Consider the following 22641-nt stretch of genomic DNA (forward strand, 5'->3'; position numbering starts at 1 on the left):
AGAAAGAAATTTAAATATATATATATATATATATATATATATATATATATATATGTACCGAAAAAGAACTCAGCTATTTTGCAGTCAGAAGAACAATGGGCACAGAATTGTAGATATTAATTATTTAAAGTTTTATAGATGCTGTTCTCAACGAGCCATTGGGCACTTTGATTTCCTGTGTAACCAGAATTTGCTAGGCTTTACTTCCTCTTTAATGAACATTGGCTGGGATTATAAGTGAAAACGGATCAGATATAATTTTTTTCATCTCTGACAGTAGTTGACAAACCTACCAAGTTTAAAAGGAAGCGGTGGCTTCCGTGTGAACTAAAAAATTTGGCCGATTTATTTAGTGTCAACAGATATTTTTGTCCTTAATTTTGAAGTTTACTCAAGTAAAAATAAAAATCATTCTGCCTGGATTATCTGATGCCACACACCTAAAATGGTCAGCTTGTAAATACTCCACGGGGAATCCAAAGAATAGTGAGCCCAGATCATGTAAGATAAAAGCCTGATTTTTTTTTTCTTAATAGCAAAATTCTTTAAACTATTAATGTTAGTCTGTGGAAGGAGTACTTGTTTTGTTGATCTCTAATAAGACTCTTCTTTTTTAATCTCTATCCATAGCTTGAATGCAGATTGCAAACTTATTTCAGAGAATAACTACTGCATAGAAACGGTTCTGGGTCTCTCCTAGATGAATTTACACTTTAGAGCAACTACCTAGACTCTCTGAATCTCTCAGATTAAGAATGAAAACCCCATCAAGATGCTAATCATAAGAGTCAATGTGGCTGTGAAAAATAATTATCTTAAGCTTTCAGGGATAAAAAGAAAATTACTCAAACTCTCTGCACTGTGAATTTTGCTGACATAGCAGAAAAGCAGACGACTGGTTCCTGACGAGGACACAGCCTCCCCTAAAATCCCAGCTTTCAGGGTTACACACCTCTGAATCACTCAGCACATGGCATTTGTTTCTGAAATGCCTTTTGTAAAACCCACCAGAGCAACTCCCCGCTGAGACCATTTGAGCACAGCTCCTAGTGGTGCCACGTTCCGAGCCAGGCTCTGGCCCGCTCACTCAGTCGAGCTGTTGCTTAGAGACCACAGTTTCTACATGGGACTTGTGGGGAAAGGCCCTCAGGGGTCCTGGTTCATGTCTCAGCTGCACTAATGTGCGAGAAACACAGACAGCAAGTCCAGGGGCGATTCTGCTAATTAGATGAGTCTGCTCTTGTGTCTATTTGGTGGAAGACACAATACCTGCATGCAGTTGCTTCCAGAACACCATTTGCTTGTGATCATTACCAGTGAGCATTTACTGAGGAGATACCAAAGATCAGGCTAGCCTTGGGCCGGTTCACTCCGAAAATAATGTCATTAAGAGTGTGTGAGAGAAATGTCCCTCCCAAGTCTTTTAACCCAATCTCATTACAATGAGAATAATGCTTTAACGTCTCTCGTGGTACATTTTTGGAGATCTATTCTAGCATACTTTTCCATCTATACTTATAATTGTAGCTGAGTTAAAAATTGCTAACCGAACATATAGGAGAATTTATATTAGCCTAATATACTTGACATAAGGCAGTGTGCATTGTAATAAAAATGACAAGCAAATAAATCTTCTACAGAAACCAAAGATGAAAGAAAAGTTTCCATACCATTCTCCTGGAACTTCATAAAACCAATTCACTGGAGCAATTAGAATGGTCGTAGGCACGTATTCAACTCCCTTGAGCTCACGGGTTTTTGACTGAAGATGCCTCTACACTTTGCAAGTCATTTTTCTCCCTCAGACGCTTTATTATAGCTTTCCTGCAGTTAGGGTTGCTGTGAACCAAAGACAACCTTTGGCTCCTTCTGAAAGTGACTCAGTTGGGATCCCAACCAGATTTAGGCAAGTGAGGGAAGATGGTCACAGTTTCCATATTGGGGTATCCGGTTGGAAGACACAGTGGTGAAGAACTTGACATAAGTAATGGAGGCACTTCTGAGAGCAGAGGAAAACTGGAGGGTGTACACAGTTCTCACAAAGATGACACGGGCGGGGGTGTTATTTCTTATGTCCCCAAGTTTTCTTCTGGAAATATTCATCATTGCACTCATGACCAATCCCTGACACATTTAAAGTATGGAAAAGTATAAAATAACCTCAACCCAATCGTTTACCATACTGGTGGGAGAAAAATAAAACACATCTTTCACTTACTCGTTGACTGAATAATAGGCACTTGGAACTAATTTATTTACACAAGTTGCAGATACGTATGAATCAATGGGTTCTGGCCGCTGCCACAATATGAACTTCATGAAATAAGAAATGTTTATAGACTAGGGAAGATGCTGTTGGATGGAGCATGTGAAATAAAATGAAACCTATTTATTAAAAGTAAACCTCACTTTTTTTCACCAAGTAGTAACTCGAGTACTAGTCCTAGTATCTTGTACAATTTTTCTCTGTCTTCACTGGGCAATTATGTTTGAAAATCATTTATCACCTATAAAATGGTCAGCCACTAATACTTTCTGTCCAGTATAGAAACAATGGACTGATAAATAACATTACACTGTTAATGGTTTTTACGGATCCAATTTATTTATTGCATGCGGTGTCTTTAGAGTAGATATTAAAAAACACATCATAAAAATTGATGTCTGCCCCTCATTCTTTGGTCAGTATCTCAGAAAACTTTGTAAAAAAAAAAAAAAAAACCACGATTACCCTACTCCCTAGATTATTTGAGCCACTTCCTCAAATCAACCATTAATGCTACAGTGAAAACAAGCTTAAGCAAATTATAAGTCTTATAAAAAAATCATAGTCCAGTTCTGATGATTATAACACAGCACAATAAATAGGCAATGTACATTCAGTGGGGCTGAGCTTTAGGCCTTTAACACATTGTGTCTTAAATATTATACTAAAAACTGCTTACAGTGAAAATGATACACTTTTCTCCAATTCTACCAACATATGTTGATTAGTATCTTGCAATTTCAAATTACTTTCTCAGTCATTAACTATACTTCACAATTCCCCAATCTTGGCCTTCTCCAAATAAGAAATGGCCACTATATTTCTATTAATAATCATAACACTAGGTGATGTGCCACACAGATGAATTTCTAGCCTATGAAATGTATGGAGGACAATTTTCCATATGGAAGGGGCAGAGAAGAAGAATGGGAACTAACTCAGGAGGGCAGCAACTTAGATAAGGTTATAAAGATTCCAATGAAATGTCCAAAGTTGCACTAAGACTCTACTTTGTTAACATTCCAATCCCAGTTCCCTATCACAGATTTGACCTTCTTGACCAACTTCACTGAGTACCAAGCATGCAACTGAAAGAAGACAGCACTTGCATCACTTTTTGAAGTGACCACAGAAAGACAGCACATAACCAATAAGTATACCTCCTTGGGTTTAGTGAAAAGTATTGAACATGATCTTTCATGTAATAAATATGTAATAAAATCCCCCTGGTAAAATGTCTCTTCTTATCGTTTTTGTACATGTCAACTTCATTTGAGTTTCAAAATGAAGGTATATCATCCATGACCCTTGGCTGGAGGCTAGAAGTATGTCAGAAGAGACCAATAGCCTCATGCGTACATTCTCTATGAACATATTTGCAAAATTTTTCCGCCTTTTTCCTCCCTGAAACTACCCCAAATCCTTACTTTTTTACTCAAGAATGTGAATCTTTGTTGTATCATTTCTACAATTATTACAACTCGGGGCGGTAGCTAGTTTACAGACTCTAGTGGAAGTATCATGAGATGTTGGGCATATTTTCTGGATGGGCAGGATGCTAGCTAGCTCTGGAAGCAATCATGTAGAATAAAGGTACCACTTTACATCCTACTCAGGAGGAAACCCAAACCCATGGTGTTGTCATTTGTTGAAAAGGCAAAGAAACAGAGATAGTTTTGTCTATCTTTTCCCCCATTTAGATGCAGTGGGAGTTGAGAAATGCCACAGAGATTCTAAATAAATAGGCCCTGGAATAACATTTAAGTGTCTCCTCAGATTTTTTGGATGGTCCTAACCCTTCCTGGACTCATCACTAACTGTGTCTAGAGAGGCTTTATAAGGCAATTCTTTAGACTTGTAGGTCATGAATGATAGGGATAAATTTTATTACTCTTACACAGACACCCAGTTTTCATTGAAATTCAAACTTCTTTATTCTAAGGTGATAGTCAAACTAAAAAAAAATTAAATGTATTCCTACTTATTCATCATACTGTAATTGTGGTTATTATTTTTGGGACTTTTATCACTATGTAACACTTTGGCATAATTATTTAAGGCATTTGTCACAATGTAATTAGATAATAACATCGGGGTTACATTTTGTTTCATGTGAACTTCAAAAATCTGTTTTCAGTTGAAATTGGAAAATGTCTTTTTTTATAATAAAATAGCTTCCATATCAAGTGTTTTTAATACACTTTAGTAGGCAATTATTTAAATTAACTCAAGTCTTGATAGGAAATAAGTTAAAATTACCAAGTAATACGAAAACTATATTTTACTCATGATTTTCATACACTTTTCCCTAGTTTAAGATTTTTATACCTTGTAAACATTTCAAGGAGAGAAAGAATACATTTGTAATAGAAATTTTACAATTTCCTTCTAATAATTCTGTTTAATAGGTTTTTATTTTATTTTACCTCATCTTCTCCTACCCTATATTCCATATTCCAATTTTAAGAAGAATGAACAAATTTAAATTTTTTAATAGTTATTTGGAGCCATTTTTAATTGTTGATTCAATTAACTTTCTCCATCTGTTCTCTACTTTTAAGTTGATGTTAGACTTAGAGCAGAAAATCAGCCCTTTTTGTAGATACGGAATTGTGCGTTGAGTAGAGCAAGGATCGACCCTGACCCTGCAGTGGTGTTCATACTGGAATCTGGTTGTTACCTTAATTCACCCAAGTGATCCACAGCCTCATAAGCTTATTTTTGGAAATCTGAAGTTTAAAAACCTAAATTCAGGAAAGGAAGATTGAGATGATGACTGAATTTTTTTCAAAATTCACTACAGATTTTCTCTCGAAGAAAAACAATGTGAGAGGGTTTCTGTGGTGTTCCAGTATTGTATTAACTATATGAGACAGATGGGCTGAAAGCTGGGAAAATGAAGAATAAAATGACAATAGCATCTTGATGTTATATATAAATAAAAAATTAGCATGGTATAGGTCAATATGAAATCATTTGACTAATCAAATTCAGATTTACATATCCATTGCAAATTCAAAGAACAATGCTTATTCTTATCTATCTACATATATATATATATATATATATATATATATATATATATATATATATGTAGTGGGTTCATTGGGAGAAAGGAAGCTCTAAATTTTTGTGAAAACTTAAATAGAGAATAGAGATTCCTTCCAGTTATAAGGCACTCTATATTATTTTGGTAATAGCAGGCAGTATATAAACCACAACAAATCCGTCTACTCCCTGACAATAAATGAGCATAAAAGCCAAAATCATCTGTACTCAGATGACTGAACTCCCAGGATCTGCAGAGGCCCCCTATTACCTTCTCTGCACAAACCCTAAAACACACACAAACACACACACACACACACACACACACACACTTTTTTACTTTTAACCTACTCTGTACATGCTACATTTGTTATCTTTTTCCTAGTCCACCCAGAATTATCCCATCTTTCCGAATCCTTATCCCTATGAATCTTCAAAATATGTTAAATTATGTGTTATATGTTTGCTTTCTACAAATTCTTTAAAATTAATTTATATATACTTTGTGAAGTCTACTGTAAAGGGATGTCAGTTGTCATTGATTAAATATAATGTTTATGATTATTTTGATAAAAATAACTTCGGATGCTAGGCTCTTGTTAAGAAATAAAATATCCATGACAAATTTGCTTCTATTGGAAATTATATGATTTGACATACTTTATTTTTAATCACAATCTATTCCAGATAAATAATAGTTTGGGGACATCTGTACTTAAACCCTAGTTGAGCCACGTTTGGAATGGAATGCAAAGGAATAGCTGTCCCTGGAACCTAAATGTGAATTTCTGGCAGAACAGAAAATATTATAATAATGAGGCAATAATAAAATTAGGAAATTAAATTATTTTAAATCTGTCTGTGTGATTTTTCCCCTCGGTAAAAACACACGAAATACACGGTGTAAGAATTACCTTCTTCTGAATTCATAGTTTCTATATCTCAATCCTTAGTAAATACACCTAATCAATTGTCTTTAATATCTTACTCATAATTCTAAAAAATTTACAATTGATATGGCTACAAGGAGGTTAATTTATAGTAATTTAAGTAATTTTCCATTACTTAAAAAAGGCAGTTCAAAAATACTACTTCACACAATTTTGCATGATTGAGATTTTGAACATCTAAATTGCTGGTTTTTACCCCTGAGTTATTTAATATTGTTAGCACTATGATATTATATGATTTCCTTATATTTTTATCATCATGTAATGAACTGTAACTATGTAATTAAACAATTCTGACAATCATAATCTGCTAACCTTTAAAATGTCATTTATTCATTCATTGGCTATTTTCAAAATCAAGTAAAAGAAGGCTCTTTGTTAAATGTAAAATAACTGAGAATTTATTATGTATTCCCAGTATTTTCCTAATCCAATGTTAAATCATTTTTATTAGGGTGACTGTGGCTTGGTGGAATCATAAAATATTAATGTTGACAATGCATTGGTGATCAATACTTTTATTTTGTAGTGAAGTGACATCCAGACTTTCTAAGTGGCTTTCACAGTATCATAAAACTGGAAAACAGTTTTCCCTCCAGCACTGTGCTCACCCTTTCACAACTAAAGAAAATTACTCAGAATGAACATTAGGTAGACAAAGATTTCATATCAAAGATGAAATGTGTACAGTCATGACCACACTATATTTTGATGACTTTACTATTTTCCATTCTGTGATATTGACTCTTTGGTCACTTGGATTTAGACCTGCTTGCAAATGAGCTTACAGAATCTGTTTCTCAAACTTAATCTTTAAATATTAGTTGGGCATTTGTTGTTAATTCACTAATTTGTTAGGAATATTCCTTTTGTAGAGTTGTGTCTTTATTTTTTTTTAATTTTTATTTATTTATGATAGTCACAGAGAGAGAGAGAGAGAGAGAGGCAGAGACACAGGCAGAGGGAGGAGCAGGCTCCATGCACTGGGAGCCCGATGTGGGATTCGATCCCAGGTCTCCAGGATTGCGCCCTGGGTCAAAGGCAGGCGCCAAACTGCTGCGCCACCCAGGGATCCCCGAGTTGTGTCTTTAAAGAGAGTGCAAAGTCTCCATCTCTCTTTGATGGTCAGAGACATCAAGAGTGGGTGAGGAAGCCTGGATTGAGCAGTCATAGTGCTAAAATGTCCAGTTAGGGTAGGACTGGCCAAAGTCATGAATTTGAAGAAAGCAATGAAAACTATATGAGAGCTTTCAGTTCTACACACCCAGGAGAAGTCTGGAACATGTTACGGAGGGACAGTAGAGGGGCCCTTCTTTGCAAATGCTGAACAAAACACAGCTTCTCCTGGTATATGATATGAATTTTTGGTGCCACTTTCATAACATGTTGTGATGTGAACCTGATGGATTTTTCTTCCCTTTTTCTCATTATTAAAACCATGAGAACTATATTTGCTGGGGAAAGTATCAAAAGTGCGAAGGTTTGTATAAGTTTGCAGCTGACATCAAGAAGATATTTAATAAATGTAAGTCACAGGGCACAGCCCCAGAGAAATTACTCTGCTATTTTTGTAACTTACAAAGAAAAACAAAATCCAATAAACTCCCAAATGGCAAAAACACATCCTTATTTCTAAGTTAGTCAAGAAAAACTTTAGACAAATTTACCTAATTTTTATATCCATATGGCGAATTTTAAAAATAAATGTTTGAGCAAGATCTAGATAGAATATCTAAACATTCATGGAAATATGAATTATCAGAATATCTAGGTGTTTCAGGTTGCTGCTTTATATATGCTCCAAGGCCAATCAGTAAATATTTCCTGAGAGCTTGCTCCCTATAAAACATGAGAAAAGGGCACAGAACATCTCCTGGCTCCTGGTTTTTGCCTACTTTTAATTACTTTGGATGCACATCAGTGTCAGGCAGGAATTGTGACAGCAAATGGGTCCTTGGCTTCTGCAGAAGACATGAGATGGCTTGAAACAAAGGAGTTGGGGAAGGCAAGAGAGGCCAGCTTCCCCAGCTTCCTAAATCCCTTTCTCAAAGTGGTCTCTGGATTTCTCCCTCAGCCTCCTCTGCCTCTTGCTCCTCCTATTCCTCTTCCTTCACCACCTCCTTCTCCTTTCTCTTTCTCTTTGTCTCTTTCTCTCAATAGTTAAGACCCTGCATTTTTTAATCACAGAAACAAAATTAGCTCCCATTATTCAAACTGTAAAAATATTTTAAAGCACTTTCTCTAAAATTCCCAACTCCTCTCTTGACACAAACTTGAGCATGAGACAAACGTGCAGTCGCCTACTTTCTCTGCATGTGTGAATTACAGAGATCTACATACCTTATACTCTTCTGGATATTTGCAGACTTTGGATACAAGGTAGCCAAAAGAGAAAATGCTGTTTTGGAATTTAATTTAAAAAACATCCACTGAATCTTCAAAGAGCTAGGATTCAAAATGACCAAGAGTTGAGCCCTCCTCTGAGGAACTCACCATTTAGGGAAGAAGTATGCACTTCAAGTCATGAAACAAGTATGATCAGTCTAGTGGGATTTAGCCAATATCGTTTGATGTAGTAAACCCTTTCTTGTTCCAGTATCCATTAAAAACATTTTAGTTAGCCTGATGTTTTTAAGGTTTATGGTTTTTCAGTAATTATATTTCAGAGAGCTAAATATAGAGATAAATGTTCAAAACAATAAATACTAAAGCCACTGACCAGAAATAACCCTCACTCTCAGGAATATAATCTAAAGAAAAAAATGCTACCAAGGTATATGATAGATATTCTACTTAGCTCCTCTCCCTCCTTCTGCACCACAACCGATCCTCTTTCTCAATACTGAGAGGGGATGGCATTTGAACCATCGAGATTGCAGGAACCATTGAGAGCTCTGACTGGGAAACAACTGAAATGAGTCATTATGAGTTTAGAATTTTTAAATGGGAGGGCTAGGCATTCAGTAAGAAAGAATGCCCAATGCTACTCTTAATATCATGCACACTAGACTGATGTGGGTACTATTTGATATCCGAAAGTCAACATAGTATGTAGAAATATAATTCCATCCTTCGTGTGACATCTGTCCTAGTTCTCCAATGGAGATGTAAAACGTACAGAGATCTAAGAGGCATTACTCCCCCAGAGATGTTATATTATGGTGCTTAACATTTTAAACAATAACATTGATATGTTTTACTTAACCATGTGTTTAAGTTAAATTTATGAGTGGGATTTGGAGCATTACACTCTTAAATATTTCAGGTCATTGCTGATGACTCTTGAGTAAAGAGATCATGTTTGTCCTTTTTGGTTCCTATCTAGATACTGTCTTCTCCCTGAACCTTAAATAACATATGATTCATACAATGGTAACCAATGGTTATTACGAATGTTTTACCCTAAACTGAAGGAGATGGTAACAGGTTTGGGGTTGTTTGTTTGATATTAGTTGAACAATACAAATGTTCAACGCTACTCCCATTAACATGTGAAGAGAAACAGGGTTGAGTTTGGGAAGAAATTGCTGAATGATCTCTTTGAAAAGTTTTGCAGTATTTAATTTATGGTCATATGTAGCAAAGAAATGGTGGGGCAGCTCTGCCTTGGTTCTGTCTCTTGTGGTAAAGTGAGTCACACATTGACGAGAGCGCTCCAATAGCGACAACTGTGTAACATTCCCACAGGACATGTGGACATTCCTTCTTGAGTCGCCTTTCTGTTTTTTAAGATTTTATTTATTTATTCATGAGAGACACAGAGAGATAAAGAGAGAGAGAGAGAGAGAGAGGGAGGGAGGGAGAGAGGGAGAGAGGCAGAGACACAGGCAGAGGGAGAAGTAGGCTCTGTGCAGGGATCCCAATGCAGGAATCAATCCCGGAACTCCAGGATCATGCCCTGGGCCAAAGGCAGGCGCCAAACCACTGAGCAACCCAGGGATCCCTGCCTTTCTGTTTTTATCTTTCTTTTTATCATGTGTTTTCTTCTGCAGAAACCAAACAGTAACTAATTATATCCATAAATGTAACACCTAAAATGTAAATATGTGTACATATTTCTTGATCATACTGTTAACGCCTCCCTTGGCTTCTCTTATCCACCAATTTTTCTAATACTCATTTACCTTTTATGTGACTAATCCTTAAAATAATTTAACATTGAATACATGTGACCAGGGAAACACTTCTTTGTGACTTGCATTTCAATCCATTTTAGCAGAATCCCAAAAAAGCTCATTCAGTCTGGTGCTACAGACTACATCCTGTGATGGATGGATGTTACTGACAGCTCCTCTAATTTAATTTTTGCTGATGGAGTAGATTTAACCCATTACTGTCTTAGGGTTTGAGATGGAATTTCTCTTTACTATCTTTTGCTTCTTTTTGGACTAAAAATTTTGTGAGGACTGGTTTTGATCTGGACATAGAGAAACTGAGCATAATCCCATACTAGTTTTCAGACTTTATATTCACATTCATGCCAAGTTTTTATTGCCATAAATATTTTGTCAGATGGATCTATGGTTTATGAAAATGGGCCAAAGAGCAACACAGAGCAAAGTCAGATGGATCCAAGTCTAGTGTCAGACCAGCTTCATAATGTCAGAACAAAGAAACAGGTCAGAAACCAAGGCACCAGAAAACACATGAATTAAAAGCACATGGGGAAAGGACTTCCAGGTTCAATGCTAACATATAAAGGGCTTGGAAGATGTCACTGCCTTGATTACAACAAGAAAAAAACTGATCAGATTAAAAATTGGTGACTTCTCTTGTATCTACAAGAGAACTGAGATTTCAAGGCAAACCCCCAAATCTGCAGAAACAGACACATCTAGAGAGATACAGCAACCAATATCTCCTTACCCAGATCTGAAGCACCGGAGCCACAAACTATGAGGAACACTTAAATGGTGAGCTGGATGAATTGTTGACATATAACTGTGGGTAATACGACTGGGAGAAAGTCATGGCAGCTGTGGCCTGGGAAGGACCCCACACTTCCTTGAGCTTTCCCTCCAGGAAACCCACCAGATTCTCACCATGAGGACCTGAGAAAAGTCCCCTCATGGCTCTGGCAAGGGAAGGGCAAGATCACCATCGTGAAATATGCCAAGAGCCTCCTCATTAATAAAGACCTACCTACCCTCCAGAGGAAAGGACTTTGCCAGAGCTCAGGTCTCAAACTTAGTCTGGCCTCCTATGATCTTCCTGTCTCACCTAAGAAATTAAAAAGTAGTAATAATAGCATAATCAACAGGGGCCAGGCCTTCATGGAAATGGATTTGAAGGCTTAACAACCAGGGATAGGAGTAGGGGGCAGAAGAGGGAAGGAATTCCACTGGAGAAACACTTGCGAATGTCACAGACCAAAGACACACCAAAGGCTGTAATAACAAATTTTAATAACATTGAGAGTAAATTGGAGCACTCAAAATCTTACCCAATCATCTGATTAAAGAAAAATGGTGTTATTCTCTAGAAATACTTTTGAATACCTGGGATAAAGGTTCCAATGAATAGGTGACTGAATAAGAAGATTGTCTTAAAAATAAATTTCTAGAAAAATTAAAAATCGGTTAAATTTTAAAGAGTGCAGAAAGCTATCAGAGATTCTTAAATTTTTGTCTTACAAATATAATTTGGCATCTCTCTCCCAGGATTTGGAGAATTTTGCTTGACATTTTAGACTCGGGTATATTTTAAACCAGAAAGGACCTCCACTTCTTTGGCCACATTATAAGATTGACACTGTCTACGGATTGTTTTCTTTCTTCAGTGTTTGTTTCTGCAGGTCAAGTGGTACTTAGTATAATTTTGTGGTATTTAAATATTTTATTAACAGTTTTCCATTAAAAAATAAACAAAGGCCAACTTCTTACTTGGAATTTTGGAGGTTTTATGTTACAAAGAAATTGATATTTTGTGTAAAGACAAACCCGTCTAGTTTTAAAAATCAGTAGGCTCCACTAAAATTAAAGTCAAGAAAAATATGTGATAGCTCTGTTCTTGGGGAGGTGGGTGAACCCTAACACCCATATCCAATCTCAGTAACATTATTAAAAATGAACTGTTGGCCGCGATTCCAGTACTACTAGCTGGGAGTGTTGATATGGATTGTAACTTGTATTTGTTTGTTCACCAACTCATTCATAAGTAATCTTGGATATATTTGGACATACCTGTAATATATTCAGGTAATCTAGAAGATCCTGAATTTATATTAAAGTCTATCTAAAACATGCCGTTAGGAAACTACCACCTAGTGAGTAGAGACATCTGTCAGTGGTAAAAGTTCTTTAGCAGCCAACCCTGGGAAGAATATGGTATTTTTATATCATTTGAAAAGAAGTTATACCCTGCCTGTGCCACTCTGAAAGCTAAAGGATACCTCCTCACTGATATATATGCAAGGAGCACTGTTTCTGGAACAAGTGAGGCAAATAAAAAAGTGGTGTTCAGAGGGACACCTGGATGGCTCGGTTGGCTAAGCATCTGCCTTTGGCTCAGGTGATGATCCCGGGGTCCTAGGATTGAGTCCTGCATCAGGCTCCCTGGTGAGTGGAGAGCCTGCTTCTCCCCCCTGCTTGTTCTCTCTCTCTCAAATAAATAAATAAATAAATAAATAAATAAATAAATAAATAAATCTTTTTTAAAAAGTGGTGTTCAGAACTTGTCCACATGTGCAGTACGTGGGTTTGCAGTGTTCTCGCCAAAGTATTGAGCTCCAAGTGTCTTCCTGCTGGTGGACTCCTGGAGTTGCTACATTTTCTACCTGTTTTCCAAGGATTGTGCCCTAGAGCTGTTATAAGTCACCCATATCACATCACTCAAATAAATTAACTGGTTTTCTATAACAGTCAACATCAGCTTCCAAAGATAAGAACCAAGAGCTCCAACTCTTTCAGACACAAGTCTAAATATTACATAGGCTTCTTATTGTTCCTTGCTCAGGGCATTGGGTAAACGTTCGCCATCTGGAACCTCATATCCTCTGGTACTAGGACATTTTCTAGAATTGATTCCAGGTTTTATGCTCCTTTCTCTTTATTTTTTCTGAAGGGAGACAGAGGATGGCAGCTATGCAGGAAGAACCAGGGCTTAATGACCCAAGTCAAGGTTCTAGGGTAACTTTTTCAGGAAATGAAGATAGCTGGAAACATCTGCTTCATCACTGAGAATCTAGAGAGATTATCTAGGTCACTGGGGAAGAGTTTAAGATAAATTTATGGTAAATACGAAACTATTAATGTAAAAAGAGACAATTATTAGCTCTAGGTGAAAACCCAAGTTCTGTAGGAGAGAAAGCAAGATCATTTTTATCATTTGTTTCAATTAGCAATATTCGTTCCTCGGATAAACTTCATTGGCTATGATACTGCCACTGCACAAAGCTCAGTTTTACAATTTGATTTAACTGAGAAGAGTTTTGGCAAAGTCATAAAGACATAAACACCAAACATTGAAATAATCAAATTTTAATACAAATACTTTGGAAGGATGGGCACATGAGAAATGTATGCATATGTGGTGAATTTGTGGAGAGGAAAGCTTCTGCATCAATGTCTATTTTTTTTAATCCAGTAGTAATATAAGCATGCTATTCAGAAAAGTAGAAGGAAGTATAACAATTGGAGGAAGTGAAATTTGTCATCTCAATGGAGGGAAAATGAAAAGGGCAGGAAAAAACTTTCTTCTTTTTTTTTTTTTTTTTAACAAAAACCCTTGTATAGCACTTTGAGTTTGAACTACATGCACCTAGAAAACACACTGAATGTTGCATTGAGATAGAAGTAACAAAGCATCAGTGGTTTGAATTTTCCTGCATTTAACTCTTTATGTTAATATGATTCTAGAGGACTTTTTCCTCTAATATTCTTTGCTGGCAAGTAAAACTAATGATAGTGAAACATTGCACTTTATTCATTCAAACAGCAGAATACAGTATGTCGAGTACGTTGCATGCCCTACAAAGCCAGAGCATCTGAAATTACACATAAAATTGGAAAAAATGTTCTAAACAAGGTGACTATATAACTCATCATTCCTATAACTCAACAGGGACAGTAGGCAATAAATGGGAATTATTGCAGACATTTATCACACATATCCTCAGATTACGTCTTTTATTATACCTTACAACACAGTTGGTGCTTTGAATCTGAAATAATATCTAAACCAACCTTGAAGATTTGTAAAATTCCCTTAGAAATCATTGCAGTGAATTCCAGAAGCCACAGTTCTACATATGCATCACCAGCAATAGAAACGTCTCTTAAAATACTTGTTTATATGTTTCGGATAAATATGTTAGAGCCTAGAGACTTGACTTAGAATAATTCCAGTGAAAAGGCCAGTTGAAAAATATATTAATTTATGCAAAAGCCTGAATGTGAATGTCGACACTTTATAGACACTATGTTCTAATTATAGTGAAACTAATGGTGATACTTAATTGTGTGATAGGTTTGCATCACTTTTTACTTTTCAAAGATTTTTTTTCACTATTGTGGAAAGAAGTTAAACATTGCACTCACAATTTGGTGCCTCCACCTAAACTTTATAAGCATACAATACCTCCAATCTTGCTGAAGTCTCATACAAGCAGTACAGAATATAGCACATTATTACAAATCAAGGAGAAGCATTTTGATTACAGCAATTTCTAATTACAAAGTGGCTCTACCAATTTGGAAAGTACTGTATTGTAGGTGTAATTTAAGATAGTTCTATATAAGCCAACATAACTTGAATATTTACGATGAAAGTCAACTTACTAAAGTTACTTTTATCTTCCTTTGTCTTGTAAATTTATAACCAATGTATTTTAAATTTATATGTATAATACTTTAGTAATAAACTGACTTACTTAAAAATCCTATAAATTTAGTATTTACTAACTAAAGAATATAGCCTCATTTACTGTCTGGCACCCATAAGCATAATCACAAGCTAGTGAAATTTCAATTCTATTTTTGCAGTGTACATAAAGGCCTTTAAGTAATATCTCAAGGTTTCTCTGATGATAATATAATCAATATCTAATCATCATAGGTTAATGGCATATATCCTTTCCCTGACAAAACTGTACACTCTATAATGACATTTAACAAACTTACCTAACTTGACATCACTTACCAATTCCCTTTAATTAGTTACCTTACTGTAAATATTCAAATTTACAGTTATGGCATTCAAAGGAAACACAGATTTTAATGTAATATATATCATCATAAATTATGTACATAAAAAACAATCTTAGGAAGCATCTTGTCCCCCAAGTAGCACCTTTCAAACAAGATTTAAAACATAATTTAATTCAATTCTGACTTTTTATCCCATGGAACTGTTTTCTTAGTAACAACCAGAATAGTGGGTACAACAGATTAGGGGGAAATATATATATATATATATGTACATATATATGTGTGAGTGTAATACACATACATACAATATACTGTATATACCACGTAGTATCTATATAGTAGATATATATGTGTGTATAGAGTTACAAAACTCTAGCAAATTAAGAATATTAAACAGACAACAATGAAAGTGCTTTGCTAATAGGTAAAGATGTCCAAAGAAAATTAGTGAGCAAAACTTCATCAGCATGAACACCTGAGAGTGAAATAAGACCAGTAGCTAGGGGTGGGGGGAGGTCAAAGAAATTCCAGGATTTAAAAGAGTCCCAAATGCCTGAATAATCCTAAACTTTGCAGAGGAACAATACAGAAAGAAGACGGACAGAGTATATAGTCCTCGTAAATATTCTGAGTGACAGATTAAAGAAAAATTAAAACATCCATGGAAAAAGAGGCAGGGTTCAAATGTTCTGGAGGCTCTGCTGCTAACATCTTCCATGAGTGAAACCACCAGGACAGTTGCATCGGGTTGTACTGTGCACTCCCCCATCCCCCAACATCTTCCCTGTTCAAGTGGGATTTACATTTCCCCATATTGCGTTGGGAGACATGTTTTCCTTCTCACCCAGATTAGTCACTGAGAATCTGGAAATACCTCATGAGAAGTAGACATTTTTCCTTTTTCCTTTCTGTTGAAGAAAGCAGGAGCACTCATAATTTCTGTAACTCACAGAATAACTGCTATTGGGCAGGCATACAGTTAAAGCTATAGTCATAAAGCATACACTGACTCACTTAAAACTGTAAATTACAGCTTAGAATCTTCCTAGATAACATGAGAATTTGGTTTTGGTTCACTTAAAATTATCAAAAAAATCTTCAAGTTGGATACTTACATGCAATTTCCGTGGTGAGTGTTTTAGTGATGCGTAACAAATATTTGAGACATGAATGATCACTGTCTTTAGTAATGACCATTCGAGTTTTCAAAGTGATCATGACCATTATTTAGCTTCAGAAATACTTTTCATTGTTTGACTCCATCTAGAATTTGGACAATGGCAGCATGGCCACTAATTGCTCTGTAGTGATATCACTAGGGTTGTCTTTGGCTAAACTGTGGAGCAAGACAAGTTTCTCTCTGTATCTTCCCATTCTTTGTTCCCTGTTCCCCTTCCCTTTAGCTTCCCAATGTTCCTCCCCATCATGTTTCTACCACAACCGAAACCACACTTCCAACTAATATTCTCTTTCCTATATTCAGATTTTCCACAATTATTTTTTTCCACAATTATTTAAGAAAAAAACAACTAATAATGCTTAGATGCCTCTTTTGAGAGGATTTACATAACAAAAATAATTCTCAAAAGTGGAAAATTTAAATATCAAAAACCTTAACTTATTATTGGACCATCATCTACCATACTTGCTCATGAAGCTAGGCCAGGGAGAGTGCAAGAATTCTATGTAAAATCAGAAATTACTTCATGTGATAATAAAAAGGGATGAGACTTCCCTATCACATTTATCTTCCTCTTGACCATTCATTTATTTGCTGCCAGCTACTCTTCTGGACTCTGCTGATATAGCAGATTTTAAAGTGAGGAGGGAGAGAGCTAACCCAGATCCATCTACATATTCTCTTTTTAATTGGTTAACAAGAGATGTTCTGGAATGTCATTGCAGTCCACGTTTGTTGGTCACCAGCCCAGCTTCCAGGCCCCATCTCCCTCCTCTAATGATACTCTGAATCTCCCAGTAATGTGCTTTGGCCTAACTCCTGGTTCTAGAGGTGGATCCTTCATTGACCTAAACCATTTCATTCTTTCCAGCCATGATGCCTGTTTAATGATGGACAAATGACCAAAGGTACTTATTCTATCAGAGAATTAACAAGGCAAAAACAAGGATTATGAATTGCCAGGAGTTGTTCAAAACACAACGGAAACATGTGTATAAGAGTTAGGCTAACACCAATAAAGTGTATCCAACACCATGAAAGGGGATCCAGAAACAGGTTTATACCCATACTTAATTCTAGAGATGACATTTAAACCTTGGTAAATAACATTTGCCTGAAGTTTGATCTCCCCTGGATTGTTCCATTATGTGATTCCGTAAGTTTCCCTTTATTGTAAGCTAATTAGAGTCATATTTTCTGAAACATTTCTGCTAAGAAAGTTCTCTAGGTTATAAAGTATTTTTCCTTTCAAATTAAATACATTTAGTCAACTGGTATCCAGGGTAGGCACTGAATAGTGGGAAAAGATTATATAAAGATTCACATACATAACAGTCATCATAAATTTGCTTAGATCAAGAAAAAAGCTTAGATTCTGGTCTTTGGCCTATGAGAGAAGGCTGGGTAGTTGACATAAACATCCTCTGTGGCACCATCCGACGTTTGATTGGTAGGGTTGGGATTTCTATAGTTGTTGCCTGCCTAGAAAGACAGACAGAATTTCAATGATTCACTTCATTTCAGCAGCCAGTAAATATACTCAAAACAAATCTCTCCTTAAATTAACCACAATGTAAGTCAGATTTCTATTATAATTAATTTCATAAAAGATTCTCTTCATTGTATTGAACTTCTATGAGAAATCACGTTTTTTACTTGCAGGGCTCAGAGTGCAATGCAACAAAAGACTACTCTAGATTGTCACTTGCTATATTAGATTATGAAACACTTAGTCTTAAAACTCTGCCCCAATGTCCCAGGCTGTTTTGATAAGAACCATTATTTTCATTTTTATATGGAAGTCGTCCAGTACTTCCCATAGTAGGTACTCAATAATTTCTGTTGAATAAATGCTTTAATAAACAATACTTTTAAAGTACACAATCTTGTCTTGACAGTAAACAACTAAACACAGTAAGAGAAATTAAAATAAACTGGCATTACTTTCAAGATGATGTTATATAATCATTAACATTCTCTACACTATTCAAGTCATTTTGACCACTTATATATATGCATGTGGCAGAAAATCTGTAGGCAGTTAAGAGAGAGAGAGAGAGAGAGAGAGAGAGAGAGAGATTGAGAGGAAAAGAAGAGAGAGGGGTCTTTTGGCGAGTAGTTTGGAAATTGAGAGTGGTTTTGCAGGGATAAAGCACAAGCAAAGTTGCAATGTCACTGGTACTTCCATAGCCTGTCTAAAACCCCAAAACAATCAAGCAGGTCTAGCTTCTTTCTCTTTCACATCCAACTTATTATCTAACTTTGTAATCATCATTCAAAATATTATTCTACAAAAGTCTGAAAAACTTGAATACTTAATGTGGGAAGTTGCAAAGCTCCATTCTTCCTCTGACATTTACATCAGTAAATGTGGCTTTAGATTGGTGTGAGTGGACAACAGCTAAAGACAAAGAAGGGAGCCCAAAATTGTGTATGACAGAGGACCGTTTTATTGCTTGCTGGACCAGCAGATGAAACAAGGCAAGACTTCTTTAGTCTTTCCAGTTACTATCAAAAAGCCAGCCATGAATTCTTTAGAAAAAAAAATTTGTTGTATAAAAATTATCAGAAGAAACAAGTTAAACCAATATATAAATAGGTAACAGAGAAATCTGAAGCACACATATTAGATTGTTAGAAGCTTTTTATTATTTGATGTTTTGACCATGCAGAATTCAATTGCAAATAATTAAATTCAAGAGAAATGGATGTAATTTTAGATAACACTTGGGAAAATGTTTTGTGTAAAATTTTGTAAACAGGGGCAGTGGCTCGGTCAGGTGGCTCAGTCAGTTATGCATCTAACTCTTGGTTTCAGCTCAGGCTATGATCTCACAGTTGTGGGATCAAGTCTCCTGTAGGACTCCATGCTCAGTGGGAAGTCGCTTGAAGGCTCTCTCCCTCTACCCCTTCCCCCACTCCCTCTCTCCATCTCTATCTGTCTAAAATAAAATAAATAGGGCACCTGGGTGGCTTAGTCAGTTAATCTTCTGCCTTCGGTTGAGGTCATGGTCTTAGGGTCCTGGGGTCGAGTCCTGAATTGGGATCCCTCTGGAGTCTGCTTCTCCCTCTACGCTTCCCCCCTGCTCATGATCTCACTCTCTCTCTTTCTCTCTCAAAAAAATAAAATAAATAAAATCTTTAAAAAATAAAATATCTTTTCAAAACATTGCAAACAGAATAATATATGTTAAAGCGATAATCTGACTAATAGTGGAGACAATGAGCATGAAAATAAGCAACCTCTTATCTGCAAGTCCAGAAGAGATTTTCTATTCTTTCAATTAAACGAGGAGCAGGGGAAGGTGGAGTGAGGAAGAAAATGTTACAATTCATGAGACTCCTTCAGCCCAACAGAAATTCAAGCATTCTTTAATTAATAAATCAATAGAAACATAATAATGATAATGAATATCATAGCATAGCATTGTGTTTTTCTAATATGCTTGCTATGCCTAATGACCTAAAACATTACTATGCCCTGTACTAGGTCAGGTGGTGTCCTCCCAAAATTTATGTCCTTCCTAGACCTTCAGAATATGACCTTATTTGGAAGTAGGGTTGTTGCAGATATAATTAGTTAAGATGAGGTCATATTGGAGTAAGCGGGCCCTTAGTCTAACAGCACAGCTGCCCTCCTAAAAAGAGAAGAGATACAGATGTGCATGTGTCTACACAGACTGAGGAATGTCATGAGAAGACAGAGGCAGAGATTGGAGTGATGAATCCAGAAGCCAAGGAATGCCAAGGACTGCCAACCACCGCCAGAAGATAGGAGGGAAGCATAGGACAGATTCTCATCTCAAGAGGGAACATATCCTGCTGAGACTTTGATTTTGGATTCCAACCCTCCAGAACTGCAAGAGAATAGATTCTTGCTGTCTAAATAGCCTACTTGGTAGTAGGTTTGTTGTGGCAGCCCTAAGAAACTTATACACATAGTGGTAATCCACAGGGCTGACTATTCTGATGTCCCGGCAGTTGGAACTTTATTTGTATTCATGTAAAACAAATTGTTTCAAAGGGCATCGATAACAAGAGAACAGGTCAGAAAACAGGTGTTTCCTCAAATAGCTGATACACTACATGGCCAGGTAATTGAAAGGAGAACAGTAAGGTTGTTGACTGCAAAATGGACCAACATTACAGGATATTATAATGCAGAAAAGGGGGCAAATGACAGCTCTGAGAAAACTTACCTTATTCTGTGCACCCCAGGACTCTTTAAATAATTCTTTCTGTCTCCTTCTCCTGAGAATACATATTCAATAGAGGCATTAAGGTCTTACACTCCAGCAGTAGTACTATTGCACTGAGTAATATACCATACCTGTAGCCCAGCCCAAATGCCCTCATTAACTATGTTGAAGTAGCATCCAAAGTTGCCTCATACATACCTACTCAAAATTCCCTGGACCTAAATATTCATTTTCCACAGATGGTGAAGGCATTGAAATGGATATCCAGCTAGTGTACATTAGTAATTAATTTCGGCAAGCTTACTAAAGAATGGTTCATGGTGGGTTATTGCATAGATGACTTACTGCCTTCTCCAAATAACCTCGAGCTTCAAGATTTCCCACAATCAAAAACTTCCTTTTAAATGCCAACTGTGTAAGTTCTCAGATGACAGTGGAAATATAGTTAAGCTTTAAAGAAACTTCTGGGTGTTTGACTAAACCTCCTAAATGGATTATTTTATTTAGCTTTCATTAAAAACTCTATATTTAACTCAGATTGGGAACCTGAGACAAGGCCCTATATCGCGTGGTTGGTTAGTGATAGTATTGAGATTTGAATCCACAGCCTTCCCTTGTGACTACTAGGCTCACTGCTTCAGGGGCCATGTGGCTGCAGTTCAGTGGGCCCTCTGGAGCCATGCTATTTTGTAAACCCTCCACCATTTGAATGAAAACTACAAAAAGCTAACATCAGGAGGAATCTTTGAAAAGAAAATTCAAGAGACAAAGAAAAGAGGCTACTATAATTGAATGCCATGGATGAAATGACTCTACCCAAATGCATGAAAATAGTTATTATGGCAGATGATGACTGGTTTTTTTTTCCATCTCCCTAAGGAAAAGATTTTTATTAGACCACAGAAGAGACAGGTTAGATGCAAAAATATAGGGTTATTTTCCTTTATGTAAAAGAATGAAGTTGTAATTCCTTCATGGAAAGTTTAAAAACCAGTCAAACTACAAAGAGATGGAAAAATATTCCATGCTCATGGATTGGCAGAATTAATATTGTGAAAATGTCAATGCTACCCAGGGCAATTTACACGTTCAATACAATCCCTATCAAAATACCATGGACTTTTTTCAGAGACTTAGAACAAATTATTTTAAGATTTGTGTGGAATCAGAAAAGACCCCGAATAGCCAGGGGAATTTTAAAAAAGAAAACCATAGCTGGGGGCATCACAATGCCAGATTTCAGGTTGTACTACAAAGCTGTGGTCATCAAGACAGTGTGGTACTGGCACAAAAACAGACACATAGACCAATGGAACAGAATAGAGAATCCAGAAATGGACCCTGAACTTTATGGTCAACTAATATTCGACAAAGGAGGAAAGACTATCCATTGGAAGAAAGACAGTCTCTTCAATAAATGGTGCTGGGAAAATTGGTCATCCACATGCAGAAGAATGAAACTAGACCACTCTCTTGCACCATACACAAAGATAAACTCAAAATGGATGAAAGATTTAAATGTGAGACAAGACTCCATCAAAATCCTAGAAGAGAACACAGGCAACACCCTTTTTGAACTTGGCCACAGTAACTTCTTGCAAGATACATCCACGAAAACAAAAGAAACAAAAGCAAAAATGAACTATTGGGACTTCATCAAGATAAGAAGCTTTTGCACAGCAAAGGATACAGTCAACAAAACTCAAAGACAACCTACAGAATGGGAGAAGATATTTGCAAATAACATATCAGATAAAGGGCTAGTTTCCAAAATCTATAAAGAACTTATTAAACTCAACACCAAAGAAACAAACAATCCAATCATGAAATGGGCAAAAGACATGAAGAGAAA

At 36.3% G+C, this 22641-nt stretch overlaps 1 protein-coding gene and 1 pseudogene across 1 annotated transcript in view; both read right to left on the reverse strand.

Moving 5' to 3' along the window:
- Positions 1-13510: 13510 nt before the first annotated feature.
- LOC129495615 (U4 spliceosomal RNA) lies at positions 13511-13660 on the reverse strand (annotated as a pseudogene).
- A 2274-nt stretch (positions 13661-15934) lies between these two features.
- LOC129495525 (CD226 antigen-like) overlaps positions 15935-22641 on the reverse strand; it is a 73300-nt gene continuing 66593 nt past the window's right edge. The window contains exons 5-6 of the mRNA XM_055303109.1: positions 20790-20841; positions 15935-18072 (exon numbers count right to left, since the gene is read on the reverse strand). Of these exons, the coding sequence (XP_055159084.1) occupies positions 17959-18072; positions 20790-20841 (166 nt within the window). The 3' untranslated portion in view covers positions 15935-17958. The remainder of the gene's footprint in view (positions 18073-20789; positions 20842-22641) is intronic.

The sequence above is a fragment of the Nyctereutes procyonoides genome, unplaced genomic scaffold (genome assembly GCF_905146905.1).
Source record: "Nyctereutes procyonoides isolate TBG_1078 unplaced genomic scaffold, NYPRO_anot_genome, whole genome shotgun sequence".
In the NCBI taxonomy this organism is placed as follows: domain Eukaryota; kingdom Metazoa; phylum Chordata; class Mammalia; order Carnivora; family Canidae; genus Nyctereutes; species Nyctereutes procyonoides.